We start from the raw sequence: 14,383 nt of genomic DNA, 5'->3' as shown, positions 1-14,383 counted from the left end.
ATAGATTTAAAATAATTGACAAAAGAAGGAAAAGTAATGTGAGGAACACCTTTTTCATCCAGAGGATGGTTGAAATCTGAAACAAACCTCCTGACAGGGTGGTGGAGGCAGGTGCGATTGACATATTCAAAAGGGAATTGGATTGCTATCTGAAAATAAAGAATGTGCAAGGTTACGGGGATAGGGTAGGAGAGTGGGATTAGGTGGAGTGCTCTGTTAGGGGGCCAAATGGCCGCCTCCTGCACTGTAAATATTCTGTGATGCATCATGGCAACGTACCTTCACTCCCACTGTGGTGTGAGAATCAAAGACTGTAAAACTTAGATCATTAAAACAAAGTTAAGACTGAGCCCATTATCCATGAACATTACACACTTAACTGAATAATCAACCAAACACTGTAGTACACACCTGAGGGAGTGATGCATTGTTGAAGGTGTCATTTTTGAGATGAAGTATTAAACTTTGTCTGCTGGTTTAGATCCTGTACCCCACATTGAAGGAGTTCTAGAAGTTAATTTGTAGTTTCCCAGTCAACATTCTGCTCAACCAGTACTGTCAAAATCAGATAATCCAGTTGAGGTCTTACTTTGTATAAATTTGCTGCTGCATTTTGCTCCTGGTGTCATGAGGATGTCACTTTAAGAAATGTTTTGCTGCTCATGTTACTACAGTGATGTCAGAGTGTGGGTGGAGCTGAGCCCTGGCTCTGCTTTTTAGTTTCACTTTGAGAAAAGCTAGGGTGTGTCTGTGTTCTTTTTGTTTCGTTTTTCAGTGTTGGAGCTGAAGCCAGACAAAGCAGGTGTACTGTTGTTCTCTCTGCCATGAAAAGACTATCTCTTGATCATTTGGTGAATTCAGAATTATAAATGTTCTCAGTAGTGAATGTAAACCTGATGTGCTTCTGTTAAAAGGTGTTTCTTGTGTCTTCTGGATGTTGTTTGGGAAGTTATTAAGGATTACTTAGTGTTGTATTCTTTGGGGGTTGTATTTGAATTAATGGTTGCTAAGATGTTCACTGTATGTTTTAAAAAGGTTAACTTGAGTTCATAGAACAAACATTGTTTTTCTTTAAAAAATACTTTTCCCTTTCTGCTGTACCACACCTGTAGAGTGGGCCGTGTGCTCCCTATAGCACGATCTATTAAAAGTTGTGGGTCAGGTGAACTCCATGATGCACTTTGGGGTTCTCTAAACCCTGACCCATAACACTGAGTAATGCCGACTGTGCTTCAATAAATAATCCATCCATATAAAGGACTTAAGGATGCTCTGAGTGTGTGTTAAGATGCTATATAAATGCAATTTTAAAAAAGTTGTTGACCCAGAGTCAGCAATAGTGGCGATAATTTCAGATAAGGAAGATAGTTTAGGATAACAAAGAAGGTACTTGTGTGGTATTAATGGAAGGAAGAGTTCCGTTGCATTTCTGATATTGAACTCATGAATCAATATTTATACTATTTACAGGTGAATAGTTTTTCCAGATCAAACTTATGCATTTGCCACTAGCTGTTTGTCAGAATATTGTGAATGAACTGATAATAGTGAATTCTTTTGATTTTGTTACCAGTTATGATGGGGCATTAGATTCATGAAGGAAACCATGGAAGTAGCTTTAAAATAAAAGTTCAGTTTTCAAAACATGGCTGAATTCCCACAATCCCATGCTTCTGGTGAAGAGCCGCACCCATGGAGCATATCTCAAGAAATCTTAAATGTTACCTCTGATTTCCCAAGGTGTGTGTCTGGGAGATCACTGTTACCCACTGGGATCATGGAATCTCCCTAAATTCTAGAGGATCAGAGTTTAATAAACCAGAAATCTAAAGCTGAGCTGAAGGAACTCCATCATTCCAGCATTTGAGAAGACGTCAGGAAGTAACATCACTGAATTAAATGAAATACATGATTCGGGTAAGGTAAGTTATGATTTTACTCTAATATGAGGCACGCTGATGGGACCATAAGCTTTAAGTACAAATTTGTGAAATAGTAGCTTCGATCAGATACCATTCTTGACATTAAAAAGGTGCCCAATGTGTGGAATGATTTTCCAGACGGGGTCGGTTCAGCTCTGTTAGCTCGACAGCTGGTTTGTGATGCAGAGTAAAGCCAACAGAGTGGGTTAAATTCCTGTAGCGGCTGAGGTTATTCATGAAGGCCTCGCCTTCTCAACCTTTTCCTTCGCCTGAGATGTGGTGATCCTCAGTTTAAGTCACCCCCAGTCAGCTCTCCCCCTCAACAGGGAAAGCCGCCTATGATCATCTGGGACTATGGTGACTTTGCATATAGACCAGAGCCTAGATTTTTTTCGTAGCATAACATTAACACTAGAATTCATAAATACAAGTCAGAAAATGTTGGCTTCTGAACAGAGTTTGACGCCAAATTAGAATATTAGAGAAATTAATTGATTTTTTTTTTCTTGACTTTTGTAAGCTTCAAATGTGTGACATTTATCGGTCAGCTGATGAGCTGACACTGAAAGAAAGAAAGTTACAGCACAGGAACAGGCCCTTCAGCACTCCCAGCTTGCACCGATCCATATCCTTTATCTAAACCTGTCCTCTATTTTCCAAGGATCTACCTCCCTCTGTTCCCCACACGTTCATATATCTGTCTAGATGCATCTTAAATGATGCTATCGTGCCCGCCTCTACCACCTCCGCTGGCAAAATGTTCCAGGCACCCACCACCCTCGGTGTAAAAAAACTTTCCACGCACATCTCCCTTAAACTATCCCCCTCTCACCTTGAAATTGTGACCCCCTTGTAATTGACACCCCCACTCTTGGCAAAAGCTTGTTGCTATCCACCCTGTCCATACCTCTCATAATTTTGTAGACCTCAATCAGGTCCCCTCTCAACCTCCATCTTTCCAACAAAAACAATCCTAATCTACTCAACCTTTCTTCATAGCTAGCACCCTCCATACCAGGCAACATCCTGGTGAACCTCCTCTGCACCTTCTCTAAAGCATCCACATCCTTCTGGTAATGTGGTGACCAGAACTGCACGCGGTATTCCAAAAGTGGCCTAACCAAAGTCCTATACAACTGTAACATGACCTGCTGACTCTTGTACTCAATACCCCGTCCAATGAAGGCAAGCATGCTGTATGCCTTCTTGACAACTCTATCGACCTGATAGAGTGGTCAAAAAACCCACTGAAGGTTAGACATGAGCGAGATTGGGTAGAAGCAAGGCAGAAATTTATTTTTGTGTCCGAGAAGATCCAACCTTCAGTCAAAGATGTTGGTGAGGTATTGGGCCCAATCTTTCTGCCTCTTCTTTCCTCTGTATCCCCTGTCATTCACATTGCAGGAATGCAAGTGCTCTGGTTATCTATGAAGCCAGGACACAGTGCAGAGATTGGTGGAAATGCTAAAGGCCTCTGCAGCAATACTCCATGCTCATATTGGCTTCCTACCCTCCATTAGACCAGGAAACTGTCCTGATGGCTACAAAGGACATGGGGGATCATTAATTGATCTCCCTGTGGGGTTCATGGAACACAAATTTCCCTATTGAGCAGACAGAGGCTTGCCCAATGGGAACCATTCATTGTGAGTTTAAAACCGCAGTCCAAAGCCGGACTGACATTCCTGATGGTCCTCAGGCTGGGACACAAGCACTCTACACCGTGGAAGCAGTTCTTTTCATAGTTCAAATAAACAAGAGGTTTTTTTATGAAGCCTGGCCTTGGCAGAGTTATTACAGAAACCGAATTCCCATACAAAATTACACCAAGGCTGGAAATACAATTATAGTCATTGTGGAATCTGCACACCCAGTCAGAGATGCACTCAGTGGTGAGGGAGTGGAGACTGGTTTGCGTTTAAGGGTTTATACAGAAAGCCTAGGCCATTAAATACAGGTGTTCATACATTTGCATTCATAGATTTGATAATTGTGAAAAATAGAACCATTTTCTGAAATTATTTGTGCTTCCTTGACACTTTCATTTTAGATCATAGATTCAGTTCATTGTTGAAAAGAAATTAATAATGTATAAGTAATGCTTTCTGACCTGTTGTATAAATGTTCAAAAATATGCCAACACAATACATAGATGAGGTCAAAATGGGAACTTTGCTGACGGCCATTGTGATGAAGTCCTGAAAGATGAGGACAGAGGTCAAAGGGTGGATTCTGCTTCATGGTTCTGTTTCAACCTGTGAGAAAACAAAGTTGATGATCTTGCTGCGGCATGCAGTTTGTAGCTTTGTTAATTAACTAAATATTACAAGGACAGAAAGGTGATCCTATTAATAGCGAATCAAGTTCACGTTAGGTTACACTTACACTGCTACTTGCAGATTAATGCACAAAACCACTTTCCATCAACATGAAGCACAACATATTGATCTCAATCAGATTCCAGAATGCATTGCAGTCAAGTGCTGTTGAATGATATCTTAGTAAATTTGGAATGACCGAAGAGACTTTCTAAGTGGAGTATAACTTCAGTCTTGCATGAAGCAAGTGTATCAAGTGCTCAGAAAGCAGATGCTCCCACATCTGGTCTCCAAACATTATTTATAAAAAGTACTTTGCCTATCCAAAGGACTTCCAATTTGTGAATATTGGTCTTTTAAGCTGAACGTTTATTGAAGCAATTTAAAACAAAACAGGATAACTTTAGGCAGCTAACTCATGTTAGTTTATGTATATTTAAAGCTTCACAGATGCAATTTTGGCAGAGTGAAACTTGTATTTGTCAAATGTACTGCATTTGCTTCTTTCCTATCAAGAAGTAACAAACAGTGACACATTAGGCAGGATTCCTAATGTGTGAATCTGACAGCAACTTCCAGTGATCACATGTGCAGTTAAACATGTTAAACTCGGGAATCATAAATTTGTCATCTGAGATGCTGTGTTCATCCATAAGTTGTAATACACTGACATCTCGCCCAGAGTCTTGGTAATAAAATTATTAATGAATTAATAAAAAGGGCTTGACGTTGCAATACTTAACTGATCCATACCCACTGAACTTGCTAGAAAATGCTAGGTCTAGTCCATTTCATTGGAAGTACATTTTAACAGTGTGGTAAGTGTTAATTAAATGTAAACAATCTCTCAATTATAAAATTAACTTATTAATGTTAATGTGGAGTTTCATTTCTTCAAATTTTAGTGATTTTTTTCGTAAAACATTTTATGAAGGTATGCATAATTTTATAATAATCAGTAAACAGTACAAATATAAATATAAACATCTCCAACCCTAACAAATCCCACCTACCCGAAACAGAAAATAGCCTAACTCCCCCCCCCCCCCCTTTTTTTTAATTGCCTCTGCTGACAGTTAGTCTTCCCCGAAGAAGTCGAGGCTGCCACCTCCGGACGAAACCTCGCATTGACCCTCTTAAGTCGAACTTAATTTTCTCAAGTCTGAGAAACTCAGCCATGTCGCAAACCCAGATCTCTGATTTTGGGGGCTTCGAGTCCCTCCACGCTAGGAATATCCGTCTCCAGGCTACCAAGGAGGCAAAAGCCAAGACGTAGGCCTCTCTCGCCCCCTGGACTCCCAGATCTTCCGACACTCCAAAAATTGCCACCTCTGGACTCGACACCACCCATGACTTTAGCACCGTGGACGTGACCTCTGCAAATCACTGCCAGAATCTCCTAAGCTTCTGACATTCCCAAAACACATGGACATGGTTTGCTGGCCCTCCCGCACACCTCACACACCCGTCCTCTATCACAAAAAACTTGCTCATCCGGGCCAGCGTCATGTGTGCCCGGTGTACCACCTTGAATTGTATGAGGCTGAGTCTGGCACATGATGAGGACGTCTTGACTCTGCTCAAAGCATCCAACCACAGACCCGCCTCTATCTGCCCCCCCAGCTCATCTTCCCATTTGGACTTTAGCTCCTCTATCTGAGTTACCTCCGACTCCATGAGTTCTTTGTAGTTTTCCGAGACCTTCCCCTCTCCCACCCTCATTCTAGAAACTACTCTAACTGTATCCCCTGTGGCGGTAGGAACGGAAAGATCAAAACCTGCCTTCACAAAAATTCCTGTCTGCAGATATCTAAACCCATTCCCTCTCGGCAATTTGAACTTCCCCTCCAAATCCTCCAAGCAGGGAAAGCTCCCATCTCCCATCCTCTCGATCCCTGCTCTCTGCCATCACCGAAACCCCACATCTAGCCTCCCCGGAACAAACCAATGATTGTAACAAATTGGAGCCCAGACTGATGCTCCCTCCACTCTCGTATGCTTCCCCCTCTGCCCCCAGACCCTCAGGGCCACCACTACCACTGGGCTTGTGGTGTATCGGGCCGGCGAGAACAGCAGAGGTGCCGTTATCAATGCCCCCAGACTTGTGTCCTTACACAATGACGCCTCTACTCGCTCCACCGACCCCCCCCCCCCCCACCCCTGCCTCCCCCCCCCCCCCCCACCCCCCTCACTCCCCACTTCCTAATCATGGCTATGTTTGCCTCCTAGCAATAGTTGCTAAAGTTCGGCAGCACCAACCCACCCTCCCCCCGACTATGCTCCAGCAGCAAATTCTTCAATCGCGGGATTTTGCCTGCCCACAGAAAATCAGAAAACACCTTATTTACCCGTTTTAAAAAGGCCTTTGGGATAAAGATGGGGAGGCACTGGAAAACAAACAGAAATCTCGGGAGGACCGTCATTTTCATGGTCTGTACCCTACCCACCAGTGACAGCGGAAGCATGTCCCACCTTCGAAAGTCCTCCTTCATTTGGTCCACTATCCGGGTCCAATTTAGTTTATGTAACAGCTCCTATTTCCGTGCCACCTGGATTCCCAAATAGCGGAAGCTCCCTCCCACCACTCTGAACGGCAGCTCTCCCAGTCTACTCTCCTGCCCCCTAGCCTGGATCGTAAATATCTCACTTTTCCCCATATTGAATTTGTACCCCGAAAACCGGCCAAATTCCCCTAAGATCTGCATAATCTCCCCCATCCCCCCTAACGGGTCGGAAATGTACAGGAGCAGGTCGTCAGCGTGTAGCGAGACCCTGTGTTCTATCTCCTCCGGACCAACCCCTGTCCCTTGATCCTCTCAGCGCCATCACCAGTGGCTCTATGGCCAAAGCAAACAGCAGCGAGAAGAGGGGACATCCTTGCCTTGTCCCTCGGTGCCGTTTGAAATAGCCCGACGTCAGCCGATTCGTTCGTACACTCGCTACCGGTGCCTGGTACAACAACCAAACCCAATCAATGAAGCCCCGCCCAAACCCGAACTGCCCTAATACCTCCCACAAATAGCTCCACTCCACCCGGTCGAAGGCCTTTTCTGCGTCCATCTTCAAATTTTAATTATTGTTGGAAATTTAAACAATAAAATATTTTTGTTACTTTTCTCTTTGACGTCTTGTCCCTCTTAATTCCTATCTTTCATCTCTTCTCTTTGTTTTTCTTTCAGTACCAGGTCAGACATTGAACTACATAGTTGAACTGATATCTTCTGGTTTAAACTTATAGTTATGCACTGATGTGTCTTCAGTATTAGTAAGGCGACACAATTACTTCCTGTTCATTCACAGGCCCCAAAAACCCTGGAGAAGGAGATGCATCAAAATTCCAGTGCAAGATGTCATAGAAAGTTTGTGGATAGGAACAAGGGCCCATCTCTAATTGCACTTGAATCAGCCCTCCTGAGCTGCTGCAGTCCATCTGGTACACCCACAGTGCTGTTAAGAAGGGAGTTCCAAACGTTTCACTCTGACATTGAAGAGACAATGATATAGTTTTAAATTAGGATGGGGATCTTGCAGGTGGTGGTGTCGCCATGAATCTGCTGCCCTTCTAGTTTTAGGTGGTAGAGATTGCAGGTTTGGAAGGTGCTGTCAAAGGAGCCTTGGTTCATTGCTGCAATGCATCCTGCAGATGATACACTCTGCTGCCACTATTCATCCGTGGTAGAGGGAGTGAATCTTTAAGTTGATGGATGGGATGCCAATCAAGTGGGTTGCTTTGTCAGAATCACAGAATCCTGGATGGTGTCAAGCCTTTTGTGTGTTGGTGGTGTTGCACTCATACATGCAGGTGGAGAGTATTCCATCACATTCCTGAATTGTGCCTTTTAGATGGTGGTCAGGCTTTGGCGGGTTGGGATACTCCACTGAATTCTGAGTCTCTGACCTGCAGTTGTACCCTCAGTATTTATATGGCTAGTCCAGTTCAGTTTCAGGCCAATGGCAGACCCCAGGATGTTGAATGTGGGGCATTCAGTGATGGAAATGTCATTGAATGTCAAGAGCAATGTTAAATTCTCTCTTGTTGGAGATGGTCATTGCCTAGCACTGGTGTGGTATGAATGTTACTTGCCACTTATCAGTCCATGCCCAAGTGTATCCAGGTCTTGCTGCACATGGACACAGGCTGCTTCAGTGTTTGAAGTCATGAATGGGGCTGAACATTTGTGCAATCATCAGTGAACATCCCACTTATTTTAAAAAGAATTTAGAGTAGCCAATTATTTTTCGTTTTTCCAATTAAGGGGCAATTTAGCATGACCAATCCACCTAACCAACACATCTTTGGGTTGTGGGGGTGAAACCCATGCAGACACAGGGAGAATGTGCAAACTCCACACAGACAGTGAACCAGGGCCGGGATTCGAACCCGGATCCTCAGCGCTGCACTCCCAGTGCTAACCACTGCACCACTACCATCCCTACTTCTGACCTTTTGATGGAAAGTAGGTAATGATGTAGCAGCTGAAGATGATTGGATCTAGGACACTACCCTGAGGTACTATGGGTATATTGGTACTGTACCACCACTGCTTTATTAGAATATATGTACTCACATGCAGATTATAACATCCAAGTACTGGATATCAGGCCAGGTTATCCAGGATGCCAACCATCACTATTTTAATATCTTGCATAAAATGTCAACCAGTGAGCTTTTGGGCAAACTGCAATATCATTATAAATTCTGAGAACATATGTCTTCAAAGTGGACTTTAGCACATAATGAATATCTTGCATGAGGTATAGCCCAAATGTTGAAGGGGTTTAGACTGAAGCTTAGATCAGAAATGTAGCACTGCATGAGTTTGAGGCCCTGTTGTTTCTTTTTCCTCTACATCCTCTTTAGTTGATTATTTGTTGCAATTCATAATTGGCAATTTTGGTACAAAGCAATGAAAATCTCTGTGTGAACCAAATTGTACACTTATCATGGCTAATGATGTAGTTCTTAAATATCAGAATTTATCCTTATAAATACCTAAATGTTAGTAATATAGCACAACCATTACCAGCAGCATCAATAAACCAGCAGATTACATTTCATGCACAAACTACTCTCAGCAGGTTTCAGACTTGGTGATTTCTGTACAATGCAGCTGAAACCCATTCTCTACCACGAGAAAAATTGTATGTATTGTATATTATTCAACACATGAATATCAGTTACTTTTATTGAAAGAATTTACATTCATTGTGACATCTCTCAAAGTTCTTCCCAGCTAATTCATTACTTTTGAAGTATAGTCATTATTGTTTTATAGGCAGACCGTAGTGATCAAATAGGATCACGCAAGCAGAAATAAGTTGAGCAACTGAATAATCTGTTTTTGGTAGTATGAGATGCCACTGATCTGGAATGTTGTTTGGCGGGGGGTGGAGGGGGGAATTTCCACCCCGTTTTCAGCAGGCATGGGCAGAGAATCAAGGAGGAATCCCAAAACAACTTTCATGCTAGCAGCATTTCCCCATTTGATTGTCCTCCTCGTCGCCAATAAAGTGATCAGGTTCCTGCCATGAACGGTCACTTTGTGGGTCCACCCGCTCTATCCTATTCCCCGCCAGTGTGATGTCATTTTGGCTGTGCTTACAACAGGTCTTGACAAAGGGGAACCTGGAAACCGAACTCACCAGGGGTGCCAGAGGGGAGAGGATCATGCCCTGGCACTACCCTGACAGTGCTAGGGAGTGGGGTTGCAGGGGAAGGTGCTGGGGGTTCCAGGTCTGTGGCAGGGGGTTTCCATGGGTGGAGGGTTCGTTTATTCCATTATTATCTTTTTGAGATTGTGGCACTGTTAAAAACGGTGACCCGATTGTCAAGAGCCAAGGTTGAATCCGCCTGCCGGCGTGATGTGTAAGACTTGACTGACTACATCCCGCTTTTCCCTCTCCACTGATGATGCCAGATCTGCAGTCTGTTTCTAGCATTCTTTACGCTTAGTTGAGATTTCCAGCTTCAGCACCATTGTGCTTTTGATTTTGGTACTGGTGGTTGAGGGGAACAGGTTCACCAGGAAAAAAAGCAGACTGGCTGATAGACAGTGGATAGGATTCTCCGGACGCCAAAATCGCATTTGGCGATTGGCCGGAGAATCCCCGCTGGCGCCAAAATCGGGGGCGACGCCACTTTTGCGATGCTCTGTCCCCTAAAAAGTGGCTTACTCGGGGAGTACGCCGCACGCCATATGGACGGTCTCAAGACGTCACCTGAAGCCCTCCCCGATGCTCTGCCCCCGATGGGCCGAGTTCCTGACAGCGTGGGTCACTAATGCTATTTGTTTCCTGTAGACCCCGCGTGGCGGCCATGGACTGAGTTCAGCGCCGCCACAGTTGGGGTGGGGGAGAGTGGAGCCGGGGGGGGGGGGGGGGGTGGCGTTCTGCGGGCCGGGGGGGCTTTGGCAGGGGCTGGGGGCACTGAGTGGGGTTGGCGAGGAAGGTTACTGGGGGACAGTATTTGGCAGGCCGGGACTGCGCCCGGCTCATGCCATGTTGCACGCTGCAGGCCGCCGCCGTGCGCATGCGCAGCCACGGACCCGGCAATTCTCTGGCCGTATCTGCAGGTAAAGCCTGTTTGCTAAGTACACATCACGTTTTGCAGGTGGAAGGATGCTGTTGACCGTGTTACTGCAGTTCTTAGGTGGGAACTTTACTGACTACTTATGTTGAGGGGTGTTGTGACAAAAGTAATTGCTCCTGTCAGCATGGTACCAGGACAGCCACCATAGGTCTGACTGCTGTCAACAATCTTTGGTTATTTTGAATGGATTGTAAATCTCTGGGCAGGTCTGCTCGGAGGGAAGTGGTCATGATCAGTATTCAGATTTTGATGAGCTTGTGTTTCTTGTCCGCAGAATTCCACAAGCGATGGTGTACCCTGGAAGGTGGATTTCTCAGTTACTATGAAAGTGACAAATCAGCCACGCCGAATGGGAGGATTGATATCAGTGAAGTGGTCTGCTTAGGAGTGGCCAAGTCTGATTTTACGTGGGGTGCTGGGTGAGTAAGAAATTTGAATTCCACCCCTTTGTTGCAACATAGGGGTTTAGATCCACATAGAATTCATTCTTATGGCTCAATTCTGTTGGATCTAATACTTTAAGAAAAAACAGATTTGCTCATTTGCATGAGGGTTTTCTCTCCCCGGTCTGTTACCTTTCACTCTGGCCATTTAAAGGTTTTCTATTTCACAAGAACGCAAAAATTAGGAGCAGATGTGGCCCATTTGACCCCTGAATCTGATTCACCTTTCTGTAAGATCATGGCTGATCGGATTGTGGCCTCAGCTTCACCATACCACTGCGGGGGACTTCCTGACGATGCCGCACTTAGCCCCATTTTCTGCACTGAGGAGCTTTGCTCGCTGGAATTTTTAAATGACGTCCCAATCGCTCGAGCCCCTGATGTGACCACCAAACCACATTCCCCCCCCAACTCACTATAAGGAGGTCCCTGTCCCCCACACCTACGCAGGGCATACTTCGACCCGATCACCACCCTGCAAATATTGCTTGCTTTTTGGTAGTGCCAGCATAGTGCCCTGGATGTGCTCCTTTCAGCTGGCGGTGCCACCCGGGCACCTTGGCAGTGCCAGGCCGGTACCCAGGTGGCACTGTCAGGGTGCCCAGATGGCACGAGCTGTGCCAGGGTATTGCCCTGCCCAGAAGGCAAGCACCTGGGGCCCTCCAATCCCTTGGGAGATGCCCACAAGTGCCATTGGTCACCATTAGTGGAGATCAGTATTGAACGCACTTGCCCGAGATTCCAAGGTGAGGGGGTTAGATCCCACGCCTTGGGTAGATCTCGGGAATGCATATTAGAGTGAGACGAGATATCTCACTCTAATATGCCAATTTGTCAGAAAGTGACCATGCCCACAATGGGCAGGATTCGCATCTCAATATCTCGCAAGATCGTGTTAGATCTCGCTAGGCATGGCGAGCTGGGTAAATCCCCAAAGTGGAATCTCCTGGCATCTAGCAGTCGCGATGAGCCACACAGCTTTTCAGGAGCATCGTAAATTCTATGAATAAGGGTTTCATCAAATTCTAAGATTAAAGCACATTACTGTGGATGCTGGAATCTGAAACAAAAACACACAATGCTGTACAATCTCAGTAGGTCTGACAGTATCTGTGGAGAAAAGAAGCTTTGCCAAAGAGTCACGATAGCTCCCTTCTCTGCTGAGATTGTCCAGTATTTTCAGTTTTTGTTTCATTGAATTCTCCCTGAATTAGAACATTTGAGAATAACAATGAGAGAGATGATGAAAGGTGCACTAGTTTTAAGTATGAAACAGCCCATCATTAATTGACAACCCCCTCGAAAGGGCCAAGTTGGCTGGTGGTGGATGTGGTAATGCCATGGAGACTGGAGAGTTCATCGATGATAGATTTTATTGAAATCCGAGTATAAAGTTTGATGAAAATTGGCCACTAAATTGCTTTAATTTGAAGTGGGAGTAGGTGGGAGAAATTCTTCTGTTACAGGCACTTAATGAATCTTTTGTAAGATGCCAAAAAAGAATTGAATTCTCAGTGATATCTCATATAAAATGAAAGCCCAACACCCTTGGAAGGTGGTAATTGAATAGGTAGAGTGTGTTTCAGTTATGTATTTAAAATTCCTCCAATCTGAGGGAAGAATCAAATTTAATGGAAGCTGATTTAATTTCACATACTAAAGGAAAACAAAGGATCTCTGGTAATTCTGTATCTATCTCGTTACATTCAACTTTTAGGTAATGTTGTTTGGCAGCAGGATAGTAATATAATATTGAACGCAGAAATACTAACAAAGCAAATTTTACCCTTCGTTCTGCTTCATTCACAATCTTTCCAATGTTGCCTCGGTAGAAACCATGGGTTGATTTTTGTCTTCAGTGCCTGAGCGAGAATGTATCAGAGTGGATCCCCCGACCTTTAATCCACCCAAGTTTCAAAGAACCACGTAAAAATACCACCTGGACAATGAGAGTGAAAGTCTAGCCCAATAGCTTGCCACCAAATTATAACAGAACCTCCAGTATTATGTACATTAATTGTAGTGTATAAATCTGTCATCTATGCAGGAACAAGAGAAAATAGGCTTTCCTTTGCTGCAAAACAACTTTTGTGCAACTCCTGGAGATGGTACGACATCGAGGGTGTATCAATGCATTTAAATCTTAACAAGATTACTGGCAGCCTGTTATTTTTAAAATTCAATCAATATTTGAGGGATTGATTCTCTATAAAAAAGTGGTGATATCTCACAAGACCGTGTTTGCAGTTAATAGAGTCAGTGTGTGAACTTGTTACGCATGCTTGTCTGTATATCAGATTGATTTTCAATTACAAACCAGCATCACAGTGAAGGCCACCTTGAAATATTTTGAACTCCACTTTTTCTTTTTTTCTGGAATTCCATCCCTAAACCGGTCTGCCTTTCGGCCTCTTTCCTCCTTGAAGATAGATGCCTCTTGTAAACTGGCATTTTGACCATGTTTTTGTCCACCTGTATTAATACCTCTATCAGTAGAATGAGATATGAATTTTTGCTGAGAGGTCTTGAGGAATCATAGAATAGTGACAGCACAGAAGGAGCCCATTTAGCCCATCATACATGTGGCAGCTTTCTGCAAGGGCACCAGTTGCACCAATAATGAGCTGCCCACATCTAATTCAGAAATCTCCAAGTTTGGAGAGTAGGTTTTTCACTGGTTTTAAAACTGGAATAGGGTTCTGCCCCATTAAAAAAAAAAACAATTTTACACCCCTTCACCCACTGCAAACACGTAGCGCGGCAGGCACCCTTCATCCCAGCAGCCGGCCAATAGGGTTTCCCAATATGGTCACCCCCACGCCGCCGGGAAATCCGCGGGCGCGATTGCGCTGCTGGTGAAGCGAAAATCTGGCCGACGGAGAATCCAGCCCATGGTTCTTGGAGGTTAAAATTCCTCTCAATGTGTGGCAGGGCCAGGAAGCAGGCAGTGGGAGAATCAATCAGTTCACACTTCGGCCAGCCTTTATCTAACTTGTTGCAGCAGGAGCTAGGGTCCAAGTTAAAATGTTGAACCTCAAACGTGATAATCTCTAGATTGATTCCTGAGCCATGGGTCAATTACCATAACTCGAGCAGATCAGAGAATTAAAT

General features: G+C 44.3%; 1 protein-coding gene across 4 annotated transcripts in view; it reads left to right on the top strand.

Moving 5' to 3' along the window:
- The window catches only part of arap2 (ArfGAP with RhoGAP domain, ankyrin repeat and PH domain 2), a 604,005-nt gene that overhangs the window by 349,124 nt on the left and 240,498 nt on the right, over positions 1-14,383 (top strand). For all 4 annotated transcript variants that reach the window (XM_072496549.1, XM_072496548.1, XM_072496547.1 and 1 more), the window contains one exon: positions 11,104-11,248. In XM_072496549.1, coding sequence (XP_072352650.1) covers positions 11,104-11,248 — 145 coding nt within the window. The remainder of the gene's footprint in view (positions 1-11,103; positions 11,249-14,383) is intronic.

Source organism: Scyliorhinus torazame, chromosome 3, assembly GCF_047496885.1.
Source record: "Scyliorhinus torazame isolate Kashiwa2021f chromosome 3, sScyTor2.1, whole genome shotgun sequence".
Lineage (NCBI taxonomy): Eukaryota > Metazoa > Chordata > Chondrichthyes > Carcharhiniformes > Scyliorhinidae > Scyliorhinus > Scyliorhinus torazame.
This window is presented reverse-complemented; position numbering and strand designations above follow the sequence as displayed.